Source organism: Artibeus jamaicensis, unplaced genomic scaffold (assembly GCF_021234435.1).
Source record: "Artibeus jamaicensis isolate MK-2021 breed Jamaican fruit bat unplaced genomic scaffold, CSHL_Jam_final scaffold_916, whole genome shotgun sequence".
NCBI classification, from domain to species: Eukaryota; Metazoa; Chordata; class Mammalia; order Chiroptera; family Phyllostomidae; genus Artibeus; species Artibeus jamaicensis.
In genome coordinates, this window is record NW_026522059.1 from 20,383,693 (window position 1) to 20,410,716 (window position 27,024).

Here is a 27,024-nt window from a genome sequence, read left to right on the forward strand (position 1 = left end):
CTCTCCAGACCCGTACTTCCGCACCCCGCCCCGGTCTTCCTGGACCAATAGGCTAGAGGCTGTGGGTCGGGCTTTGGGGCATACAGCCAATGAGCGCCGGAGGGCGGGACGAGCAGCAGCCGCTTGTGTGCCTGAGACCTCCTCCTGGGTCGGATTTTTGACTTTGCTGGCTGCAGTGACTGCTCCATCGCCCTTGATGTTCCCAGTTTTTTCCGTGTGGCCCAGGCCCAGCCTTCTGTCGAGTTCCTCAGCCCCAATACGTCCCTTGTTGTTCTGCCCTCCACCGTATGGGACCAAGAGAAAGCTATGTTAACAAAAAAATTAGGGCGCCCCCACGGTATGGCTGTGCTTTTGAACGTTGGGTAGTAGTAGGCCCCATCTCAATCATTCTGCCGTCCGAGGGGGTGCCGAATGCTGTTTAAGTTCAGACTTAGACTTCTCCGAGTCATGCTTGATTGAATTCCCTTTAACTGGAAGTTAAAAATGACACTAGTCCGCAGGCAGCCTGGGTTAGCCGCTCTCCCCCACTAAGGTGTTTTTTCTATGTTTTTCTCTTAGAAACCTGACTTTTGATTCTTTTTATCCTGTGTTACCGAAAGGCTAGGGCTCTGCCATTTCGGACAAGGAGCCCTCAAAAAACTATCTGCTCCACGGTCGGCAAAGCGACTGGTGAGGGACAGACGTTTGTATGGTCCAAGGTTGATAGTAGTTCATGCAAATTGTTCCCCAACCAGATTTTACGTTTTCTGCCCTTCTTTGGACGACAACTACCTTCGTGCTGTCATCCTGATCTGCACTTAAAGACCCACTTCACTTTCTGGAACCCCCATCCGAATCCCATTCCAATCTGTGCTGCATTTCTATTAATGCTTTAATTTGTTTACTCCCCAAAGGAGCAGGGAATGTTTATGACTCTCGGTATGAAATGATTCTGTGTAATTTTGGGTGTTATTTCATCTAGAAACTTCAGGATTTTATAACAATAAAATGGCCATAATAGTGCCTGCATCATGGAATGGCAAATGCTTGCAAAACTCTACGGGCAGAGCCTGGCACAGAGCAAACATTCACAGATAAGAGCTGTTACTACCTTTGCTACTAATACACTACTCCATCATTCCCAGTTATTACACCTCCCTGAGCCCACCAAACCCCCTGCAGTCCCTTGAACATTGCATTAACCTTAATTTCTTCGAACAGTAACTCAGATAATTCAGAACTCCAGTAATTCAGAATTTCCAAAATGACTTTGGATTCCAGAAATCCAATAATCCAAAATAGCCTACATTCAGCATTATGCTAAGTGTAATAAATCAGTCAAAAACACAAGTACCATATAACTTCACTCATGTGGAATCTAATGAACAAAATGAACCAACAATCAAAAGAGAGAGAGACTCATAGATGGAGAGCAGGCTGACAGCTGTGCAGGGGTTGGGGGGCTGGGCGCTGGGGTATGGAGGGATTGAGCAAAAAAGAAAAAGCCCATGGACACTGACAACAGGGTGATGATTGGCAGCACTGGGGCAGATGGAGGAGGGTACCAGGGGATAAATGGTGATGGATGGAAACTTGACTTGGGGTGGTAAACACACAAGACAGTGTACAATTGATGTGTTGTAGAATTGTGCACCTAAAACCTATATAATTTTGTTAACCAGTGTTGCCCTAATAAATTCAATAAAGGGAGGAAGATAGCCTATATCCTGACATACATGTGTTTTCAAAAGTTTTTCCTTAGATAGAATATCTTTGCTTCAAAGTATGTATTATACCTCTATGATATTCTCTTATTTTATAATTCTTCAGTGCTTTTTATTAAAGGTGTCATTTCCAAGTGAAACAACAAAAAGTATATGCTTTTCCAAAAACAGTGAATACTTCTTTCAAAGTATTTGAAAGAATACTTTCAAATGTTATTTCACAATAACAAAACAAAGTTTGCTAAATATTGTACACTTGATATTTACTTTTCAAATACCTATAAAAGAATATCTTTAAATCATTTTTACTCTAGTTGAGTAGTAATCCCCTAATTGGGGCCACAGGTGCCAGTAATTGGGCATCTTGGTTGGGGACCACCTCTTGGGAGTGTGCAGTATGAAGTCCTGTCCTCCTCCCAAGACTTGGTGGGGTGACTGAGGGTGAGGGATGACCAAATGTCAAGTGACAGGCACATAAGGGATAGAACCTGATATATTAAATATTTCTTTCTGGATTACTTTACAGGGTGTAGTTAACTCTACCTGCTCTTTGTCAAGGTCATGGTGCCCACTTGAAGGCTTATGATGGCCTCTACCCAATCCCCAATTGCCAGCTTGATTTATTTGTAATTTATTCATTCCATCAGCTTTCAAAACACTACTTACACTCCCAGTTTAAAGCCTGTCTAGGCTTCCTTGTCTTAGTGCTGTCCTGTCCGCTGACCTCCTACCCGCTCCCAGGAGGTAGGGCAGATCTTGCGAACACAGCCCAGGGCTTCCAGATCCCCCCCAGCTCAGTTTCCTGGCTTTTCATTAAAGGGAAGGTTTTTTCCTCAAGCACAGTTTTAGACCTGCTGTTCTGACTTGGACATTACAGGCTTTTTATTAATGAGCAGCTGTTCACAGTTGAATACAGATCATAAAGTCACATTTGTTTCATCATCAAGCAAAACAAAGCCTTGCAGCTCATTGAGTGACAGTTCTGAACAGATACATGTGAAAACAAAGGATTATCTGATGATAATTTAATAGCTTGTTTGATTTTAGAGAAGTTTGCTTTCTTTCCCTGTAATGCATCTTAATATTCTGAAAATTATCATTTATTTTTTAATATCCATGATCACCACTTAATAGTCAGGCTTGTTTGAGAGAGAAATCAAAAAGTCTGAAGCAACATTTTAATTTCTTTTTTTTATTGAAAAAAAACTAAATTTCCATGAAGCATTTAAATACTTTTTATCATAATATTACTACCACATATCTTCAATTGGTAGTAATTTTTACTGCTAAATATAGGACATCCCCAAACAGGCCTGGGATAGGGATAGGAATGGAGAGTAGTAATGAATGTCTTTTACCAGTGAGGACCAGCAATGCCCTACCTCATGGCTAATGTCCACTTTGCTATTAGAGTTCTAATATAATTCGGCTATATTGTGAGTTAAGTGGTCAATCTGAGCAGGTCTGGCAATTTAAGGCTATTTATTATTTCTAAGGATAAATGTGTTGAGATTTGTACAAACCACATAAAACAATAGTTTATAGCATGAGCTATCTCATGAGTTGAAAATTTTACAATAAAACAACACAGAACCAACATGGGAAACTTAATCCATTCAGCTATAATGTGGTGACATCATGGCTTTTACCTGAAACAAACTTGAATCTCAGTTTCCTTGTCTGCAAAATTTGGTTAGCAATTCTGGCCTTATGGGTTTATTTTACAAAGTGAGTGGTATAATGTATGTGGAAATGTGTTGGAATCAAAGCAAGAACATTGGTGAGAGCTTTTGGGCACACAGGTTTATCACCTTCAAGTCCAGTAGCATCTTCTTTTAGCTACAACAGGGAATAGTGCTTCCAGGAAAAAGAGGTGAGTATTCTCTCATCAGCAACCAGAAATAGACATATTAGTAACACATTTAAGAAGGGAAAGGAGAAATGAACACTAAGCTTTGAAGCTATGCTCTGAATATATGCTGCCACCTCCTTGGCTTTAACGACATGAGCAGGGGAAGCAGTTGTTAGAAAGAAAGCACCTACGACCCAGCCCTTCCCTCTCTGTGCCTTTTTCCCACTACTCCTGGGGTATTTTTCTCATAATAGTGCTATCTGTTGCCAAGTTTCATCCATTCTTCTCAGTGTCCATCATTTTATCACACCAGGATTCTCATAGTGATGTCCTAACTAGTGTTTTATATTTCCGCCCCCTTCCTTTAAATCAGTGTGGTCCTTTGCTGTATGATTAATTTAAATATTTTTAAAATGCAGACTTTTTAATGGTAACGACTCTGCTCAGAATAAAGAGAGACTGCCCTTGTCCACCAGTTCAAATTGACTTGGGAGGATACATGTCTTGACTGCTACTTTTTTTATGTTTGTTACTTATTTCTTTATTTTTAATTATTTTGTTGTTGTTCAATTACAGTTGTCTTTTTACACTCTTCATTTTGAACTGCTGCTCCTGAATCCCCAACTGACCATATCTGTTCCTTTAAAATATCAGACTCATCAGCAATTCTTGTTAAAAGGGTTTGTCCGTATATACTGTACATTTCATATGGTGAAAATTAACTTGCCTCCTCATCATGGAATATATCCTGCTGTATTTTCTTTGAAATTATAGCCTTTAAAAATGAGGATTAAATGTATAACCATACTAGAAATACATGTTATTTTCTCTCTTCCTAGGGAGAAATTGTATCTGTAAAGGATCATCTGCTTAAATACATGAATTACTTTAAAGTAAAACCAAAGGAAAATACCCCTGCCATGTAGCCAGACCCAGTCATAAATATCTTGCCCAAAAGAAATCAATTTTTCTGCTCATAGGCCCTGAACCTTTAAGCATAGCAATCATAGTTAGTTGGAATAGAACTGGGCGTGAATTTTATATAGTACACCTAACTTAAAATGTTAAGTCAAGTCAGGAGAGAGCACAATTTCTGTAATATTTTGGAGGGATTTCTTTCTCTCAGAAAGTGGTGGAGGAAGAGTGTCATTATGTTTCCATCCATTTGTTTACGGAAGCAGTTCATTCAACGCTTGCCCCAGGCACAAGGGCCAGTAACCTAAAGGAACTTCTCAACAAACTCAGCATGTCGTGGGTAAATAAAATTAATGGAAGAACAGTTTTCTCATAGGAGCTTTCTAATCTTGGAACCATCTGATCATAATAACTAGAACAGCGTATTAGGGCCTGCAAGTAAGTTGGCAGGAGGTTTGCAGCTGGTCAGACCGCCCACAAGTATTCAAGCACTAATTATAACCTTTATAGCAGACCCCTTGCTTTTTGTCTAACAGTGTGTTGTAGCTACTCTCTGGGAAGGTGGAGTTGGAAAAATGCATCTTAATGTTTCTTTCACTGGAAATTGGACATTTCCTACCAGCTGATACCAACCTGAGGAAGCCGAAAATGCTTCACTGATAAGCATGAAGGAAAAGTGTGACCCTCCATCTGTTCAGACAGGTTTTCCAAGTGAAATACATAATGGGTTCAGGTTGAGTTTTCAGCATTTCTATTTTGGTGATACAGGTAATAACTTCAAAGATGCATGCAGTATTTTTTTTAAGATTTTTATTTATTTATTTTAGAGATTGGGGAAAGGAGGGAGAAGACAGGGAAACAGCAATGTGTGGTTGCCTCTCACACGCCCTCAGCTGAGAGCCTGGCCCACAACCCAGGCATGTGCCCTGACCAGGAATTGAACTGGTCAATTTTCAGTTCGCAGGCCACTGTTCAATCCACTGAGCCACACTAGCCAGGACTGTATGTGGTATTTTAAACTCTTTTCTTTCCCTGACGTTGTCCCTGCCCACCTCCCCTGAATATGCCACCCCAAGCATCTGGTGAAACTGGAAGATGTATCAGTTAGAATTTATATAAATAACACTGAAGAAAAGACCAGGGGCTGGTATAGTGCACCTCATTGTCCGAGACCCAAATTCCTTTCAGCTGAGCACTCCACCCACTCCCTGCAAGGGCTGGTCTTTGCCCTCTAGATCCAAGGAGGCACCTTGATCCATGTCAAAGGAAAACAAGAAAGAAAGAAGAAAGGGCAAAATGGTGAGTAATAGCCACCTTTTAAGAAAAGTTTCTAGAATTGCCACAATATTATCTCTCCTTTTTTTTCTTCCATAACTCACTGCACAGAAGTTAGCCACTCCTCATTGCAAGGGAAGCTGGGAAATAGTCTATGTTCTAAGTGGCCCTGTGCCTGGCCAAAGATTATAATAATTGTTTATTACATCTAGACACTGTCCTGATACAATAAAAAGTCTAATGGTTTATTGGGCCAATGATCAACATATGTGGGGAACATTATGGTAATAAAAATAACAGGAGTGGCTACTATTCATGAGAGCCTGCCATCTGTCAGGTACTGTGTTCGATGCTGTATATGTGGTATCATTGGTCCTCAAAGACCACACTGCATGGTTGCCATTTTCCACATTTTACAAGTGAAGAAACCGAGGATAAGAGATACAAACTTGCCCCAGGTCATACAGGTGGTAAAGCATAAACTTAGAATTTGAACAGGGATGTGGACATAAATGTTTCCTAAATGCTCTCTTCACAATGGAACACTCCCACACTTGAGGAAAAGTTGGGGTGGAGGGAGGGACAATTCAATGTTGGAGCTTGGGCTCTGGAGTTAAATTGCCTGGGTTTGAGTCCCAATTTCCATGAGAAGTTCTTTGAGATGGGACATTTTATTTAATCTCTCTCTCTCTCTTTTTTCAGATGAGTTTCCTCGTCTGGAAAAGAGCATAATAACTTGATTCTGTTATCGTAAAAAGTCCACCCAGAACATTGAGCATAGTGTCCAGCACTTAGTAAGCATGTGATAAATCTATATTTTATTATTAATAGTACTAGTAGTTTAAATAGCCCTCTTTTCAATAAAATGACAAGAGGTAAAAGTAGATGGACCACCTAGAAGTCACTGCAAATGATGAGACGGTGAAGGAGCTTAGAAAAAAAGTAGACAATAGTGCAAGGTATAAACATTTTAGTTATTGGAAATACAGGAAGATATTCTTATCACCTCCTTCTTTGTTCTTCACACTGACCAAAATGGGAACATTATATTTACTTTGCTTACTCCATGAATTTTTCAGATCTTGGATAAAACAGTACTAATACTGTTTACTTTTATGATTGTTCAACAGCTAAATAACCACTTCTTACATTAAAACGTATTTTTAAAACTTTAAACATGATAGTGCTCTGAGGTGACGATTTTTGCATCTCTTCCAGAACCCACTGGAGGAATTTGGCCCATAGGTGCTGTAATTGCAGTTTGTGGAATTGAGTTTTCTAACAGAAAGGAGGTACCATGAAATGGAAAGTAAACTGGATCTGCATTTAAAAACCGGACGTTCAGGACTTGCTCATCATGGAATGGGCGTGTGTTGGGTCTCTTTCCTCCTCTGGATTTTACTAGTTGAGGTTTCTCACCTGCCCCCTTCCCGAGGTTGGAGTGAGGGAAGTGGGAAAGCCTCAGTTAACTGGTGGTGAGGTCCAGTCAAGAGTCAGTGATCTCTGGACATGGAAGATGTTCCTCACAAAGAGACTTCCACGGGTTCCTCGCAGACCTCATTTTCAGAGTCCTTTTACCTGCAGTTCCTTGATGACTGAGACTACTTCTGTCCCAGCTGCTTGCTTGAACCTTACTTGTAGCCACTAGGCATTCTGTTGTCCTCCTGGTTCTTTTTGTTTGTTTTGTTTGTTTTCCTGCAGTCTACTTCCCTTCCAGGCGGCCCCCCCAGGAGAGACCTCAGATTTCCACACGAGCAAACTACTGTCCCCTCCTCCTCTCTGTCCGTCACACATGCACGCACACACGTACACACAGAACCCACATCAGGTCTCAGGGACACACGTGTACATTTTTTGTACAAGTTGCTCAACAACTGGGGGATGCCGTTACTTCTTAAATTGCAACCCTAGACTCAGCTGCCACAGGCTGCTTCAGCCACCCGCTGTCTGGTTGGATTCATTAGTAATGACTCTGACATCAGTCCTTTGGGTTCCCCAAACCTCAGGGAACCCCCTATTAAGCTTTCCTTAGAGCCCAAGTAAAGGTCTTTTCTTCTGACTTAATGTTGGGAATCTTCTCTTTTTCTCCTTTGTATGAGACCTCTCAGCACAACCATCTCAAAGGATTGCTCTTCAAAAATCCTCCTCTGACCTTCAACTCTTTTAGACTACTTAAAAATTTTTACATCTTTGTTTGGTACCTCTCTTTATAATTGGTTGCAGTCAAAACTCCTGTTCTAACAGCTGGTCAAAACTGTGTCCCCAGGATGTACAGAAGAATCCCAAGCCTCTCTGACAACGTGACACAAAAGACCACTGCTCTCCCCTTCCAGACTGTTCTCTGGCTTTTCCTCACATCATATTAGTGCTCGCATAACATCAGACCTTGTGTTGATTTGCTCACACTCCATGTTTCATCCTCTAAACAGCAAATCAGCACATCCTGGCGCCAGACAATTTGTTAGGTGGCAGGAAGAAATGGTGAGTAAAAGAAAGCCCCTGTCTTCAACGTATCCACTAAGGAGTGGTATTTCAGCCTTCGTTCTTGCCACTGTTCTTTCCTGCAGGACACTCCTCCCTGACCGATCTCCTGCTTCATTCCTGGGCACTCATCTCAGACAATGCCTTTTGCAGGCTGTCCCTCATGCACCTCTAGCCTCACCAGATGTCCCCTCTCCCAAGCCAAGCGCCCCTCCAGCACACTCAGCTCTCTCCCTCACACACCATAGCATGTCAATATTACCTTTCCAACTACTATTTCCCTAACTATCCTGTCAACTCTTAGAAGAGAAAGACAGCATCTTATTCCTTATAGTCTTCTCCCTAGAGTGCCTGGGACCTACTAAATGCTAAGAAGATGTTTGTTTGATCAAATGAAATGCCAAATTTATCTGTTCACCACCTTGTAAATATTTCTACTTCCTCTGTTCAGCAAGCTTAACAATGACCCGGGGAGAATATTCTAGGAGATGGTCTACAGAGGACAGAGGTCTGGACTTCGTTGAATTCTCTCGCTGTTCCAAGTGCTTACTGAATGTCACTTGTTGGAAAGTCACTTTCGTGGGCACCGACTCTACTGGCTCTGGACACGGCTTCAGGTACTTTTATTGGGAGTTCTTACTCCAACATAAGCATACTATTTAACATTTTCTGAGTGAAAAATATCATTTTTATGGTATGAGAGTTTTTGATTAACTTAGCTACATTAATCTGCGGCTTTTTTTTTTTTTTTTTTGCCGGATAAGTGTCTCATCTGGTGCAGCCTGGGACTGAGGGAGGTCACACTTTTGGAGGTGGCATTTTTGAGTGGGAAGGAGGAATAATAAGAGAAGGAGTTTGGGTTTATTCTAAAAGCTGTCCCAGGGACACCATGAAAACTCTTCTTAAAATACCAGCCAGCAGTTGGCAGTTCCACAAATCCAGAACTAGAATTTCTGGGATTACTGTGGATCTGAAAAATAGCTACTTAGTCCAAAGAAGATCTAAAACAACTCCCCTTCCCCCAATTCTTAGAAATTGGAATGGCTTAGTCCACTGAAAATCACACCCTCTTGGAGGGATGGAGGAAGTCAGATCTCTCAGTGGGCAGAAAGCTTCAAAATGCATTCAAGATGATTTAAAGAGGCTACATCAAAACTAGACGAGCTCCTTCAACTGTTTAAAGTGTTATATGATTTATAGGTACAGCATCTTGAAGGTGGCAGATCTGCTTCTGAAAGTTTTTAAAATGAAATAAATTATACACATATAAGGAATCAAAAGAAATGTATATTTGAAGAAATTTGACTTTTATGATTAAAGCTAATTAACACATTTTATATATTATAAAAATATTTTTAGTACATTTTTTGGAAAATGCTATCGATTTTTTCTTACTGGGCAACAAAATAGCTCACAGAAAAAGCAGTCGCTATGCTTCTGTTTTCAGCCTGTTCTTCGGAAGAGTACTTCAGTTGCTTCCTGAGAAGTGAAAACATACAAATATATTTTTAAAAGTAGAAATCAGGCAGCGTGTGATTTACAATGTTGTATTAATTTTAGCTTGTCTAACTTGCATAGGTAATCAGGAGAGAGTAGGATGTGAAAATCAGTATTTCAAAGTTTACCGCTTCATGTGAGAATCAGTGCTGTGCTCCTGGGGGCAGTGGAGACAGAAGCATGGTGCCTCTACATTGTGCTTTTCACATATAATTCTTGCCATTTTATTTAATGGAATTTCATGACTGTCTTAAAAGTATAACATTGTTCATTCAGAATGCAACATTATTTTTAGAAATCCCCCCATTTCATTAATGGTTGCTCTAGTCTGAATGTGTCCCTCAAAAATCGATACGCTGGAACCCTAATGGTGGGTGTGAGGGACGAGTCTTTGGGAGCTGCTGAGGTCGTCAGGGCCGAGCCCTTGGGACTGAGGTCAGGGCCCTCATCAAGGAGACCCTGCAGAACTCCCCAGCCCCTCTGTCACAGAGGGACCCCAGAGAAGTCTGTGACTCGGCATTGGACTCTCACAGACCTGCTGGCACCCTGATCCCACACTAGCAGCCTTCAAAATTGTGGGAGAGAAATGTCTGCTCTTTATAAGCCACCCAGGCTGTGCTCCATTGTTACAGTGGCTTGAATGGACTAAAATCATGGGTAGTTGTTGTTTTATTGTTATTTTAATCTGCACTGGAGGATTCGTTTTATTGATTTTAGAGAGAGAGGAAGGGAAAGAGACAGAGAGAGAGAAACATTGATGCGAGAGGGAAACTTCGATCAGTTGCCATCTATACAGCACTCAGACTGTGGACTGAACCCACAACCTAGGTATGCGTACCGACCAGGGATCAAATCCACAGTTTCTGTGGTGTATGGAACGACGCTCCAACCAACTGAGCCACCCAGCCAGTGCGGTTAGTACTTTCTCAATAGCTGAGACTTACGCATGCAGTGATACCATGCACAAGTGTGGTGCATGACCTTTACTAAATACTTACTGGCAGCTCAGTATGTGGAGAGATTCATTGTATAAAAAATGAACTGTGCTCACCTAGATTTACTTTCAAAGTCATAACTGCAGCCATAAATATTTCCAAGAGCAGCACCCGTCCCATCAGACAGCTAATTACTGTCGTCATTATCTGGGCAGCTGTGCCCAAGGTGGATGCTCTGCCTGTGCTGCTGCTGCTGCTGCTGCTGCCGCCGCCACCGCTGCCTCCGCTGCTGCTGCCGCCACCGCTGCCTCCGCCACCGCTGCTGCCGCTGGAGACAGACTGCACCGGGAGGCTGAAAGCCTGGGATTCCACCCGAGCAACATTATCCAGAACAAATTCGATCTTGTAATTTTTCCCTGGAAAAAATCATTGTGGTGTTTGAGTTCCTTTTTATTGTTTGTTTTTTATATACTTCCAGTTGACTTAAAAATACTGTGTAATTCCTAACAAAGCTTTTTTGAAACTGAGAAAAATAAATCAGGATAAGTATAATCAAGTATAGAGCAGGTGTCTCTGAGTTCGGAGACTTCAGTCTGCCCATCAACCATGGGCAGGGGCGCTCTGGGTAGACTGTCGTACTCTGGCATCAGTACCTGCTTCGTAGGGCCCTCCTAAGAAGTGCTTAGGACTGGAGAGAGGCTGTTTGAAATGAGGGACAATAGGAGCAGGAGGAGGTGAAGGTGCTGAGCCTCTGCTTCATCCCTGTATACCTGTGATGAGGAGTGGAGAAGCCTCAGCCTCACTTGGCAGAGCTGGGGATGGACACTGAACTTTTATTTTGAAACATTTTATGCAGAGGAGTTGACAGAATGGTAAAACAGTTTCCCACATTTGCTTTAAGTCAGATGCTGTTTTTGTGATGCCAGACTGTGACCCTTTTTTCTTACCCTGGGTAGAAAGCTTGAAGAAACACTTGTGAGATCTTTTTGGAGAGTAAAACATAAAAAAGCTCATCCAGATGTTTTTAATCCACATGTTAGATCTTCCCACAGTTTCCAATAGGAGGCAATATATTTTTCCTTGGCACAATTTCTTCTGGGACTACTGTTATCATTAATAGCGGTTAGCACACAGAGCAGGCTTTGCAATTCCTGTTCAACTTTTAAGTTTTATCTCATCTATTTTTCTTCTATATTTTCTATAAAAAATCACTTTCGTTTTCATTCTTCCTTTTTCAGGGAGAGAGTTGAATTAGCTCTTGACCACACTATGCTTTCACAAACAAAGGCGATGCTCTCTGAACCTTTCAGGACAGATAGCATTGCTCTGGGGACCCCATTACTGTTCTAATTCACGGCAATAATGGATTTGTCTTCCTTCACTTTGAAAATCTGAATTTTTGTGGCAAGTGTATCTTTTTTCTTAACAATTTTGCTGTGTAAAGAATTTAGGTTTTTGTTTTTCTTCTGAGGCATTATGCAGAAGCCCAAGCTAGCCTGGTGGAAAGGACACTCCATGGAGAATTGAGGGACCCCGACAAAAATCAGGACCTTGGAGCTATAACTCCAGTGCAGCCATCCCAGCGGAAGCTTTGGACACCATGGACCAGAGATGAGCCATCCTGGCCCAGCCTCCTGAGCCACACTCTTGTGAGCAAATGATATGGGTGTTGCTTTAAGTTGTTAAGTTTTGGACTGGCTTGTGATGCAGCAATAGAAGATGAAATGAGCACTAAACATCACATAGGTTGTGAGGTAAACATATCTCAAATGTTATACCCACTAGAAATACTATTTTTATCCAGGTTCCTGAAAGATGCAGTCTGAGTGTTTCCTTTCTTCTACTCTTTTCTCACCTACTGCTCACATCCCTGTTTTCTGTTAGAACCCGCCCCCCCCGGCCCAGGTGGCCCTGCTTTGGTCTTCATGAAGCTATAAATGGATGCGTGCACATGGCCACGCTGTCAGGCTACAGTCTGATCTGCAAGGGGATTCTGCACAGTGCAGTGATTGGGGCGGGGGTGGGGGGTCCTACTAGAAAGAATTATATGAAAGATATTTTGTTAATTTTCTCGCATGAGCTTTGTTATTATTATAATTTTAAGGTGGTAAATGTGCAAATTGACTAGCTGTTCTAAAGATAATGAAAAGATAACTATACTTGATCTCTCTTTACTATCCACAACCAGGGAACCGAGGTCCTATACTTAATGGAGAAAAAGAAAAGCAAGATGAAAAAATAAATGAAGAGCAGTTGGCTCTTCTCCATAGCAGGTCAGATAGATGCTCCGAGGGAAGCTTTGAACTCTGAAAGAAAATTTACTGTATAAAGAGAGCACTATTTTGTTATCGTGATGAAATGCCAAAGCCTATACCATTGCTTCAGCACCCCAGTGACCCTGGGTACTTTGGGACATTGCTATTTGGAAGTGACAATTTTAAAGCTTGAACTCCAGGGTGGGTCTTTGCCACTGGGCACTTCTGGGGTCCACCTTCCCGGAGAAGGTAGGCAACCTGTCTCATTTCCCATAAAGGGGATCCAGTCTTGCCACTGTAAACAGCTGCCACCTAAAGGCTGCCTGTTTAAGAATTTGGCTCCGCCCTTCACCAGCAAGTAGGTGGGATACCCAGGGTCCAAGAGCACAATGCTGAACACATGGCCATTCGATCTTCATCAAACACTAGGTTGAGATATTACTGTCTCGCAGGCAGACCAAACCGTCCAGTGTGGAGCATCATCAAAGCACGAGGAAACAAAAACTAAGAGAATAATTATTTTTTGGAATGATTTTAATTGTTGGTATTTAGTGATTATAAAAAACATCGTGCTATTGAATTACTGTGCTTATTGTACTCTTTATTTTTATGTTTATCCTTACCTTTACATGTGTGTGTCTGCATGAGTGTTTTTGAAATAAGGGTGGTAAGAAGTGGGAGCCCCGCCACACAGCTTTCCCGAAGTCAGGGCCTGTAACGGTCTTAAACAGGCCCCAGGCTGAGGTGCACAGACTGGTGCAGGCCTGCCTCAGGCCTGGGCAGTTGGTCCACTGCACTGTTTTAGGTACTTTATAATCCGTCACCAACAGAGATCTGGGTTTTTTGGACATACCATTTTGGCCCCAGTAGGAAGGCTTTTACTAACTGGAGTTATGCCATCAACCCAATGGAGATCGTATAAGGAACATGGCTGTGGAAGTTACAACTTCTATTCACTGTAACAATGTTGAAGCTATCGCTTAGCATAGACTCATTGGGTACACTTTATGAGAACTCGTAGGGGACCTGTGTTCTGACCTCAGAGCGCTAGTAAGTCTCCATGGCAACTGGTGTATCTGATGGACATTGTGCATCCTGATAAATGCTCATGTTTTCCCCTTTGCACTGAGTGTCAGACAGACTAGAATCCTCTTTCTAGCCCAACTCTCAACTCCTGCATGGGGTGTTAAAATTATATGAGCCTCTCGTATCCTTCCTTTTTTTTTAAATTTGGAAATCTGTTCATTATTCTTATTATAAATGTAATAATACACATTTACTGATAATTTAGACAAATACGCAACTGGATAAAAATATGAATCATGAGATAATTTTGATGCATATCCTCAAATTACTTATTTTAATTTGTTTAATTGCTTATTTTAATTTCTATTTTGTTTTGAGTATTAACCCTATTAATATTTTTATGAGCTAGATTCAATGTTTTCAGAAATAAGGCAGAGTACAAGGTTCTGATTTCCATGTATTGACCAAAGTACTATAGATTGCTTTGTTCAATTACAACCTATGTGAGAATCCGAAGGAGATCACTTACCTGTTCTAAGGAGAACGAGGTCAGTGTAGTTGGCCCAACAGCTGCTAAATGGGATTGTTGTGTTTCCACTGAGCCCACTGATGTGGTTATTATTGGGGTCCTTCAGTGTGGCCTTCAAAGTCAATGATGTAATCCCAACTGATACACAATTACCCTAAAGGGAAAAAAACGTAGAGAATTATAATTGTTCTGACCCATGCATTTTTTTAGATGTGTGCAACTTTATTTTTTCAAAATGCCTCATAACAAATTAAAAATCTGCAGAAGCCTTTTCCTACACAAAGCAATCACAAATATGGATATTGTGGCAAGTTCATGGCAAAGGAACATTTTTAAAATAGTAAGAGACAATATCCGTACATATGAGTCCAACTTCTGAAGGGTGGTGCTGTCCTCATATTGCCAGTATACCAAGATTAGTGAAGCTGGCTCACCCCCCGGAATTCATATCTTAATACTTCCAGTTAAACAAAGCTTTGAGTTAGGACCTACATCGGAATCCAGTGCCTTGACTGAAGGCTGCTGAGAAAATGGCTGTCCCAGCTGCACTGCCACAGGCTGCGTGATCACTGCGAGTGAGGGGGCGAACGCCACATGGTGAACAGGAAATGCCGACCTTTCCACGGGTCGGGCAGCCACCTGTGAATGGTCGCGAGTGATGAAGCGGTTCTCACGTGATAACTACATTCCGTAGCTAACTCACAGCAAGTACAGTATTCATTTTTTACTTAATAAATCTGTTCAATATGTACAAAAATTATTACATTTCCTCTAGATCAAATTCATGAAGGATTGTTGTAAATATGTAAAGCAAAGAATGTTTTATTCCCATAAATAAATTTTTAGAAGATAGGCTTTTTTTTCAATTACTTTATCATTTTAGTGATATCATAAAAAATAGCCAGTAGTAAATTAGATAGACATGCCCTCTAAATTATCATCTTGAACTAGAAAAAGAGTTGAAATAAGAAATTAGCCAGAATGTTTTGTATAGCTAAAATGCATTTTTTCTAGTATTTTCTTACCTTAGTCCAGCCAGAATCACTTGGGCTGGGGATAGGGTTGGTAATAGACATGGAAGAGACATTAAACCCAAGGGTACTATTGGTTTTTCCTAAAATCACAGCTTGTCCAAGAGAAGCCACAATTTCCTGGAGTTTGGATAACTGCATCCGGCCTGTAGGGAAACAGGATTATGACGGGTGGACGGAAAGACCATGGAATTGTGAGAACATGTGAGAGTTTTTCACTTATGTTTTTGTGCTGCTGCACCCACATTGTAGAATTTTACAGCTTTCTAACTCTACATGAGCTTAACATAGCAAGGTCAGATTAATGAAGTTAGGAAAATGAAGAACGCAGTAGTGTGTATTTTAAAGCCAGAATTAAAGAAAAAAACAAAAGTAGATAAAACAGATACAAGAAAAATGAATGAAAGCATAGTGGGAAAATGTATGACTCAATTTTATACTTTCGTATGTCATTTTTTGTTGGGAAGTGAAGCACTATCACACATGTCTGTCATCACATAGCATTTTAAAAAGTTATTGTGAAATGATAGAATTCACAGTATGCATGTTAATAAGTTCCTACATTTATTAAATTATTCAAGATGGTTACTTTTTCTGGATCATGATGATTGTCAAGGTTAATTTTAGCAGTGTGTAGTTACTGTACTCATTTTCTAGCTTGGCAGTCCACTTAAATCTTCTGTCCCCATGACACTCCTCTCCTTATGAAGTGGCACCTCTATTCATCATACTTCTCTCGTCAGGAACTTTGCTTGCTCTCCTCTACTTCATTCTTCCCCTCCCCTTCACACCATGTAATCAATGACCACTTTCTACATTTTTCCATCTTCACTGTCAAAATCCCAGAGAAGGCCATCATCACTGGACTTCCTAACGGAGCTTTACACTGGCTTTCTGGTATCTGTTCTCTCCCCCCTCCATCCATTCTCTGCACTGTCGTCAAAGGGATCTTCTAAACACCATCTGTCACCAGGACAACATTTGGGTGGCCTGTAGGCCTTGCTGACCCCCATTCCTACATATCCAGCATCTTCCACATCCAGAGTCCTGCCCTGAAGACTCTGGCTACTAACTTTCTTCCAGTAAGGCTCGGGAAGAGGAAGTTTAAAAGGTCTCTTGAGGTTGACTCAGACCCTTCTGGATAAGTGCTCAGTCTTTTAGATTCCTGCCTCTCCCCCAACTCCCTCTACACAATCTCCTCCAAGACTGCTTCCCAGACATGAGGGTCCATGTGCCCTAATGGTGGCAGGACAAGGGGGCTTCACGTCCACACACTACTGCAACCCCCTGTCCTCACTGGACTTTGGTACGGAGTGGCAGGTCTGAGCTAGTCTGCACTGTTCATGGGTGCTCTCTGACCATGGGAAGGTGTCCATTTCTGTAGACTGCCTCCTGAAAACCAAAGACCTTAACTTGAGGAGATCTTATTCCTAACCTCAGGACTCTGCTTATCCAGAGGTCCCCTCAGTCCTTGAGGACCCTTTTCTATGACATCTGGGAACTTCTGGACATCCGGACACTATGCAAAGGCTCTGGGAGCCAGGATGACGACCATGTGCATATCTTTTTGCTATTTCCCAATATTTTGCAGTGATGTTGCTCCATGATAAGTGCAGGCTGTCCTTGAGACTCAACACCTTATTGCAGTTGAGGTCTGGGCGATACACCAATGGTCTGTCTTCCTCTCCACCCCTATCTCCATGGTTTTAGACTACTTATACCTAACTGGATACATGTGAATAACAAGACAAAGCTACTTTAAGGGGATAAAGGTTGGAAGGATTTGTGGGTGAGAAAATTTAGATCCCATATAGGAAATAAATGATAGTTTCTTGGGATAGCTGAGTGGCTATTATGCTAAATATTGGCCCCTAATACACGGAAGGGCTCACCAGGGCTTTCTAAGAGTCAGTGAGCCATCTGTGTATGAACCTTGGACCCACTATAGTTCCTAGGTTAGATTAACAGACTCTGTTGGGTCCAGTGCCATGAACCCTGTACATACAGGAAGTAGGGGGCTGGTGACAAGGCAGAGGGCATCGTGAGAAAACTGGTTATAACTCAGGCCTGTGCTTCCTGTTTCCTTCAACAAAGAGAGTTAGTTGCTCAGCACCTCCCTCCACTCATGTGAGCCTTTCCGCAGGCTTATTCCCTCAGGGGAAGAACCTCCTGCCTGTCTACCTGGTGGAATTACTGAATGGCAGTGTGGCTCTTGTAGAGTCAACATTAAACAAACCTCCTGGGGAAATGAGTGATGACCCCTAGTGGCAGAAGGTGAGCCCTTCACCCAGTACCGCAGGTTTACACAATAGGAGAGCCAGGGAGTTCAATGAAAAACGTGCTGGAGAGTGATAAAGCAGATCTGGATTTCGAGTCTAAAATTTAAACAGTTTGGAGGCTCTCTTTAAGAAAAAGAATGCAGAAAAATTTTACTTTTGAAACTTTTTTAAACAACATCCAGTGATCTGACCACCTAATTAAACAGAGACTTCTTCCAGGGCCTTGAAAGTTAAAGCAACTCCAGAGACTTACTCGTACAAGAGAAGAGCCTTGAAGTTTACGCTTTATTATCTGGACTGTAAACCTCCCCTGACTGAGCCCTAGAGCTCATCTTCTCGGAGAGGGGTAGCCTAGGTGACAGTGCTCAGGCTGGACCACTGTAGGAGACCATTCTGCCTGGCGTGGCGTGAGCCCAGCCCCCAGTGGGAAACATTTACTGCAAAGTCACTTCCTAAAATTCATGCTAAACCTTCCAAGGACAAGTGTAACTGGTTCAACCACTTTTGGCCTTTTCATTTGCAAATATTGCTCTTCTGTGATGTGATTAGCAGCATTGGCTCCTTTGTTTTCTATAAAAGGTAACCACCTAAAGCAATCTGGGCATAGTGAATGAGGACCATCATATAATGTGCAGAGAAACCTAAAAAAGGCTGGTCATGGCAAGGCCCAAGGCTTTTGCTCCTCTTGAGAGAAAAGCCACGCTGTCCCTTTTCCTCCACCGGTCTCAGTAGTCTGTGTGAATGTCTCATTTCATCCATAATGATGCGGACACTGTGGGCTGGTGTCTGCATCAGACCAATAGAGACAATGGCAAGGTGGGAACTGGCACCTGGGATTAGCGACAGCAGGCCAGGAAAGTTCAGTTGCACCTCAATAGAGGCTTGTGCAATACAGAGAACACCACCCACCTTGTAGCAGAAGCTATTAAATCCAGAGGTCACCATGAGGGCCTGAGGTCAGGAAAACCCCCTTGGTATTGACATACCAACTTGAACAGACAGGACGGATGGAGTGGAAGACAACCTGAAGACCACACATTCACCCAACTGCCCAAAATGAGTCACTCTAAAGAAATCATTTAAGCCAACAAAGACACCTGCTATGAGACAGTAAAGCTTGTTTTTATCTGATACCTAGAAAATAAGGGTATGAAGAGTGAGAGACAGAGAAAGGGGTGAGGGTTGGTGAGACTGACTAGATTAGTCACAGGAATTACTGATAGAACATACACCTGCATATTTGTACTTGCTGGGTAAATCTGTGACTTTACTGTGGAAATCTATCCCGAGACTCCACTGCTCAGAATCTCCGAGGGTCTAAACACTCTTTCTTTGGGAAAACATCCACAATCCTTCTTCAGCTTCTGAAGACGAAGGCTTCCTTTGGTTTCCCACGACTAGTGCCTGCTGCCTCTCAACCTCATGCCCAGCAGCGGGCCCTTCCTGGCTCCTTCCCCCACGGACCTGTTGGACCTTTTCCACTTCTAATGAACCAGACTCTCAGCAACTACTCCTTGACCTTGAATTTTCTCACCTTCTTCTTTTCATTGACTGACTCCCTTTCATGTTTAATCTCTCAGCTATAAGGTCACTTCCTTAGATCACTTCAAAGATCTTTTATATTAGGCCAAATCCTCTTGTTGCATTTATTAATTCCTACAATACTAAAACTAGAGGCTCAAGTTCCTTCATAACTTGAAAATAGACTGGAATTACAGGAATGGGGAAGAGAAAGGGGTCTTCAGGCCCTTATAGGCTTCAGGATGTGGGGTCGGTAGGGTTTCCTGAGGGCAAGCTTGCCCCGCCTTGATAAGGTCACTTGCGGGTGTGGACCCGGTCATTATGTCGCTGTGTCTCAAAGGCCTACTACTCGTACCTGCAGTGTCATTGTTCGTGAAGGGAGCGGGTGGATCTCCAATCTCCAGTTCAACCATGAGTCCCGTGGACCTCTTCCTCCGCAGTCCCTCCCCTCCTTTTATTTTGCTGATACGGATTTTGTCACTTGGTATTTTCAGGAATGAGGCAAGATTTCTAACCAGATGATGAGAGCTATAAAAGTCATCTTCTGTTACGGCAGGTATTTGGAAAGAAACAAATATGACTGCGGTGGTGTGGATTTCAACAGGTGTAGTTCCTTTAACCAAAAGGTACAGCATCTGGTAGGTTCTATCAAAGTAGTTTTCACCAAGGACAGTGGAATTCAGGTCAGGAAGGAATTGCTCTATGAAGAAAAAAAGCCCAGATAACTTCTTTATAAGATCACAATTACCATGTAGTATTTAGTATTTGTTTAAATTTAGGAAATTCTGGCAAAGTTCAACATTATCATTCTTTCACAATAAAATATGCATATCAAAAACAAAAACTCTTATAGAACTGGCAATGAAAATTAAAGTCAATCCTTTCAATAATACCATTAATAATCATTATACATTAAATTTACTTTAAATAATTCATGATAAAACAATTAAACAGTAACCACTGCACATTAAATTACTTTATAAAACAATACTATAGACACAGTATAGATGAGGAATAAAATCTATGAACTCGGGAGCCTACATTATAACACTATTTACAATCAGGGTGTCCAACCCACTGCCTGTGGGCCGCACGCAGGCCAGGACGGCTGTACATGTGGCCTGACACAAAACTGTAAATTTACTTAAAACGTTATGGTATTTTCTTGTGATTATGAGTTGAAATGCATTTAATGTGTGGCTCAAGACAACTCTCCTTCTTCCAGTGTGGTGCCAAGACACCAAAAGGTTGGACATCCCTGGTCACGTTCAGAATTTTAAAGCCTTGACCAAAGGCATTTGGTGATTTAAACAAATGTAAATTTAACTTTAATTACCATCTAGTTTGTGCAGTGCTATATACTAAATCTTGAGGAGCATTTGCCATTCGGTGCTTCTATTTTCACCAAGGGTGAAAGTATGTAACATAAATGAAATATATTTTAAAATATCCTAGAAGGATCTTACATCAATGAAACAGGCTTACATTTCAGCCTGAAAAATCTGTGATTGATGCAAAACAAATTCTATGAGGGGAATAGTTTTTGTAAAAGTTATTGGGATTATTAGGTTTACAGTTGTGAGTATGCAACCCACAATGTTTATTCTTGTATAATTATGTATTAATTATTGTATTTTCCATATAAAGAACTCTAAACCTACTTTTGCCCACCCCTATATATGTGATTTTTATGGAAGACTGTCAGTAAAGTCTAAGAGATAATATATCTACTAAGACCTATCAAGAATTGAGCCCTGACAAAGGCTGAATTGAATAATAGTACTGGAATCAGACATGTAGATTTTCAGCACATTTCATAGTAAGACTTACTAAAAAAAAGAAAATAAAATTTTAGAAAGAACAGGGTATTTCTTAGGAATGTAATAAACATTCATAATAATGGCATTAAGAAGTCATTTCATTATTGCTATATGTATATTAAAGAAATATACATTTTTTTAATATCTGCTAGGATAAATTCTAGATGCAATTTGGTTTAAGCATTCTATGAATCTGAAGAATGTGCTTTTGTATTATATGAAAATTACTGTTACAGGGGCATATACCGTTTATCCTAGGTGATTATCCTAGGTAACCATTTCACGTCTTCCCCCAAATGTGAGGAAACAGAGATATAAATACTAAAAAAAAAATGGGTAATTTAAAATAATATGTATAGATTCATACATAATACAGGGAGATTGTTTTGCATTCCAAGTGTGAAAGCAGTATGTTCATTTAAAAGCAATCTCATCGCAGGGAGAAATACCCCTAAGAGGGCAGTGGCTGTTTTCCAGCCCTTTGACACCTATGGAACCAGTTCCCTATATTCAATTCTGCCTGTGGGGAGTTTCCACTTTCTTGACCTAAAGGATAGAGTGCTTAGTACAAAAGTGATATTTTAAAAAACAGTTAAAATTTATGAAAATGAAGCTGTCAGTAGGTGCAGTTATGTTGTATGTAAAAATAATAAGCCTGGCTCTCTTAGCGGGTAAGAGGTAGTGTAGCATCATGGTTGGCTAAGTGCACGGGTTCTGGAGCCGGTCTGTGCTCAGGGAGTCCTCGCTCTGCCCTTACTGGCGTTGATATTGCTATGGACTGAATTGCACCCCGCCTCCCCCACAAATTCATGTGTTGGAGCTCTGACCCCCAGGGCGGCCTTTGAGAGGTAATTGGGTTTAGATGAGGTCATGAGGCAGGGGGAACTCATGATGGATTGGTGCCCCTGTAGAAAGAGATGCCAGAGAGCTTGGTTGCTCTCACATTCTCTCTCTCTCTGCCCTGTGAGGACACAATGAAAAGGAGGCCAGCTGGAAACCAGGAGCAGAGCTCTCACTGAACCGACCGTACAGGCACCCTGATCTAGTACCTGCAGTTTCAACTATGAGAAAATAACTTTTTATTTATTTACTTATTCATTTATTTTTAGAGAGGGGGGATGGGATGGAGAAAGAGTGGGAGGGAAACATCAATGTGTGGTTGCCTCTCATGTGTCCCTCACTGGGGACCCGGCCTGCAACCCAGGCATGTGCCCTGACTGGGAATCGAACTGGCAACCCCTTGCTTCACGGGCCCATGCTCAATCCACTGAGCCACACCAGCCAGGGCAGGAAATAACATTTTTTAAGCCACCAAGCTTCTGGTATTTTGTTATGGCAGCTTGAGCCAAGACAGAGACTTGGCAAATTACTTCACCTCCTTCTGTCTCAGTTTACTCATCTGTTCCTACCTCATAGGGTTATTATTAGGAAATAGTAACAATGTGTTATTATAGACAAATCACTTAGAACGGTGCCTGGCACACAGTACTGTCTCTGGAAACATTAATTACTCATATTATTGGTAGAAATAGATGGTAATGAATATGAATATACATTCATGCTCTCATGTCTGCTTATATTATGATCCACCGCACACATTTATGTGACTGTTAGAGAAGATTACAGGGTACATCTAAAAATGATAATAATTAGCACATGAGGAATGGAATGCATTGACGTTATTAGTACTGGTTTAACAAAAAGACTTTAATGAGCAGAGACAAATCCTGGTTTTGCAAATATTAGTAAATAGGAAGTTTAGCCTCTTCTGTGTATTTCATTCAAATCCAGAGTTAAGTTTATTATATTTACTTCATGATGCTTAGTTGATGTAATACAAGCTTTCTTAGCAATACTTGCAGTGATTGCCAATAATTTAGGCTCTGACCTCTATGAAACAGAAGTCAAACAGAGGTAGGATAAAAATTCTAAGCAAAATTTCTCCTGCACATAGAAATGACTAGACTACATGTGTAGAATGTAACTGTTCTCAGGGGCTAAGGAATGTCCATCACACACCGGAAACCTGTATCTGCATAAGTGCAGATAAATGAGACTTTTATCAAGAGTGATCTTTCAGGACCCACAGGTTATAAATGAACACGTCTTAGTATTTGGTGGCTGAAAACTTTTACCTTGCATTCATGAACAGCTAAGGAACTAAACATGTCAATGAAATATTAAGAAAAGATTTTACATGTAATTATACATACAATGTATATGGTATTTTTCTGAGTAGATACCTGTGTACAGATGTCTATTAACTTCACAGTGTTTCTGTTGGGAGTTCCATAGTGCGTTTTTGGGGCAGACCAATGCACTGTTCACATAGACATCCAAACGCTGCAGTGTGGAAAAAAAAATTCCTACCAGAACAGCCTGTTAGAAAGAAACAACATTTTTGCATCTTAAGAGAACAATGAGACAGAACATTAAGAATTTAGCACTTAAAATTGTCCTTCAACTATATATATCTTCTGCAAAAAAATTAAATTTTATGGACTTAGAATACATATTGAGCTAAAAATTGCTAAATGGACTTACATTCAACCATTCCTAGAAATGTTACAACTTAATTGATAATTCTCAGTAGAAAAGTGTAATGTAAGAAAGAAATTATGAAAGGAGAATCTCTAAGTTAAGTAAAGGCTCCTTTTAGAAGATAACAGAGTTCAATACAGGCTTTCCACTCTAGGGGCGGAGGAAACTGGGAACTTAGCATTACTCTGTGCAATGCAACCACACAAAACTAGCTTCTTAATATTGAAAAAATGCTTATTTCTGAGACAAATATGGTAGTAAGACTAAAAATGTCAGCCAAAATAACTCTCCTCTCTGATTCAGCTTTGTTCATTTTCCACATTTATATTCCCCAAATCTCATGCTATACAGTATAATCATAAAGTAAGAAGACTTGCTTTTGTAAGACAGGGAGGAAAATTCTTTTGGATTGTGCACAGAGGCTCAGAATATTAACAGTTACATTACTTTGTAGTTGCCATTTTTATTTTTAAAATTAAAAATATTACCTTTCATTAAAAAATCTAGTGTCTATATGAGCCAGGCATTATTCTAGGAGCTCTCAAAAGTCCCTGCCCTATTAATAAAAAGCTTACATTGTAGAGTGAGGAGACAGAGATTAGTAGAAAATAATAAATGCTATAAAAAAAAGGTAGATCAGAGTATACATAACTGGGACAGCCCAGAAGAAGGGTAACCACAGTAGGCCTATGGAGTGAATGGGAGCTGAGGAGATGGGAAAGTAGCCACCTAGGGCAAAATGTTGGGGGCAGACTCAACATCTGAACACAGGCCCAGGTGGTAGCATGTCTGGTGTGTTGAGGACAGCAAGGAGCCCAGTGTAGCTGGAAAAGTAAAATAAGAAGTCAGCCCCTGGTGCAATTCTGTCCTGCGTGTCTGTTCTTTGCAACAGAAGTTGTTTATGTCTGTATGTCTTCCCTCTCACCTGCCACCTAAGTGTCCGCTGCCATCCCATGGAAGTTTCAATGGACATGAACACAAGCCCCTCGAGGCCCCAGAACTATCTTTTTGGTTGTGAACTCAAAACTGACAAAGATTATCACTTTAATGGAAAATGATGGAAATGAGCACCAAATATCTTTACAAATGGTCCGTCTAGGGGCTGGTGCAAAACATGAATTATACATTGTGAAGTAGAGGCAATAAATTATGTAGGCAGCCCAATGAAAGTAACACTGGCAACTTTGAAAATGTCTGTACAGCCAACGGTTGCCCTTGGTGGCTTTGAAATAAAACCACCTGTGGTCTTACAGTTGAAGTGTGGTTCAAGGCCTGAACATTTTAGTGGACAGAACTTCGTAGCTGTGGAGGAAGATACAGGGTTGGAAGATAAAGAGAAGGAGGATGTGAAACCCCTAACTATGTCTGGAGAGCATTCTGTCCCTGGAAGTTGTAGCAGCAAGGTTCCAAAGGAAAAAGTAAAGCTTGCTGCTGATGAAGATGATGATGAGGAGGATGGTGAGAATGAAGAAGCTGAAGAAAAAGCTCCAGTAATCTATACGAGATACTCCAGGGAAAAATGCACGAAAATCAAACCAGAATGGAAAAGACTCAAAACCATCAACACCAAGATCAAGAATCCTTCAAAAAACAACAACAACAAAAACTCCTCCTAAAACAAAAAGACTTAGTTCTGTAGAAGACATTAAAGCAAAAATGCAAGCAAGTATAGAAAAAGGTCATTCTCTTCCCAAAGTAGAAGCCAAGTTCATCAGTTATTGTATGTGAAAAATTGTACCCGATGATTGACCAGAAGGCTATTCAAGATCTCTGGCAGTGGAGGAAGTCTCTTTAAGAAAATAGTTTAGCAGTTTGTTACAATTTTCCATCTTATCTCATTTCTGTAATAGTTGATATTCGGCTGTCTTTTTTATAATGTGGAGTGAGAACTTCCCCTACTGTGTCTGATAAATGTTGTCCAGGTTGCATTGCCAAGAATGTGTTGTCCAAAATGCCTGTTTAATTTTTAAAGCTGGAACTCCACCCTTTGCTTGGTTTTATGTATGTATAAAATGTTAGGATAGGACATAGCAGCGGTTGTGGTCAGACAAATGGAAACGGTGGGGAGCCAAAAATATACATGTGAATAAACTCAGTATTTTAATAGTGTAAAAAAAAAGTCTCTGAAGAGCTAAGGGAGAGATTCTCAGACAGCCTTATAAGCCCCAGTGAGGACAGGACTCTGCCTCTGGGACAATGACCAATAGGGAAATTATTGCAGGGTTTGTGCAGAGGAACGACCTCTTCTGACTTATGTTTTGCGAGTATCTCTGTGGCTACTAAGGTGAAAACAGACAATAGAGGGGCAGAGGTAGAGCAGGAGGAAGAGTTGGGAAGCAATTGCCTTCATTCAAGGAAGAGATACTGTTGGCTCAAACTGGACAGTAGCAGTAGAGACAGTGAGAAGTGCTTAGATTCCAGTTATTCTGAAAGGAGACTCAATGGGATTTGCAGATGGATTGGATGAGGAATGTGAGAGAAAGAAGAATCAGGAATTGACCCAAGGTTTTATCGTGAGCAACTGAAAGGACAGGATTGCTGTTACCTGAGGAGGGAAAGGTGTCTGTCTCCTTTCCTCACTCCTCTCTCTGCTACACCTCATCAGCATCCTTTCTTCACGCTCCTAGTACTGTCAGACTTTCCTGTCTCATACTCTTAGAAACAGAAATCTCCACTAACCTTACACTCTTTCCCACCAACACGGTATATGTAAATTTAATAATCTGAGCTGAGTTCAGTTTGTAGCAAAGATTTGACATAAATGAAGATATTTTAGGTACCGTATTGTGATTGATCTCTGGAGTAAAGTCCAAGATGTAGTTCTGACACATATAAATAACAGCAGCATGGAAGAATAAATATATAATTCCAGTGACTAGTTTTGGATGTGCACTATTTTTATGTAAAAATTCGGGTTTGCTTCCTCATTACACAAAGCATGGGCCTCACTCTCATGCCTCATACATGAATTGAGTGCCTATGGGGGAGAGGTGTTTGGTGCTCATATGAGCTCCCAAGCCGATGAAAACTGTGTGGACTAATGTAGGACCCTGGTGATCCTTGAAAAGGAGCTATGGCTGAAGATGTTCATTAGGGCAGAGGAAGAGATAAAACTCTCAGCACCCAGAACTATAAACAAATGATCAAAACCAGTAACTCTTCAGAAATTATTTCCATCCTGCCTTACCTTGTCAGGGTCAACATTAAGCAACATCAGTCGAAGATTCTGAGGACTGGTGCCAGTGAAATAAACTTCGTAAGATTTGCTCAGAGCCACAATGCTATGAAAGAGGGACAGCCTTCTCTGGCAGGTGTATCCAGCACACCAACCATGATCCTGTGGGCCTAAATCCACATAAAATGC

At 41.1% G+C, this 27,024-nt stretch overlaps 1 protein-coding gene and 1 pseudogene across 1 annotated transcript in view; one reads left to right on the plus strand and one right to left on the minus strand.

Annotated features, from left to right (window-relative positions):
• Positions 1–9,538: 9,538 nt before the first annotated feature.
• PKHD1L1 (PKHD1 like 1) overlaps positions 9,539–27,024 on the minus strand; it is a 137,935-nt gene continuing 120,449 nt past the window's right edge. The window contains 8 exon segments of the mRNA XM_053661152.1: positions 9,539–9,705; positions 10,775–11,074; positions 14,469–14,622; positions 14,961–15,107; positions 15,494–15,645; positions 19,655–19,999; positions 23,363–23,498; positions 26,848–27,005. Of these exon segments, the coding sequence (XP_053517127.1) occupies positions 9,695–9,705; positions 10,775–11,074; positions 14,469–14,622; positions 14,961–15,107; positions 15,494–15,645; positions 19,655–19,999; positions 23,363–23,498; positions 26,848–27,005 (1,403 nt within the window). The 3' untranslated portion in view covers positions 9,539–9,694.
• Positions 24,614–25,455, plus strand: LOC119065044 (nucleophosmin-like; annotated as a pseudogene).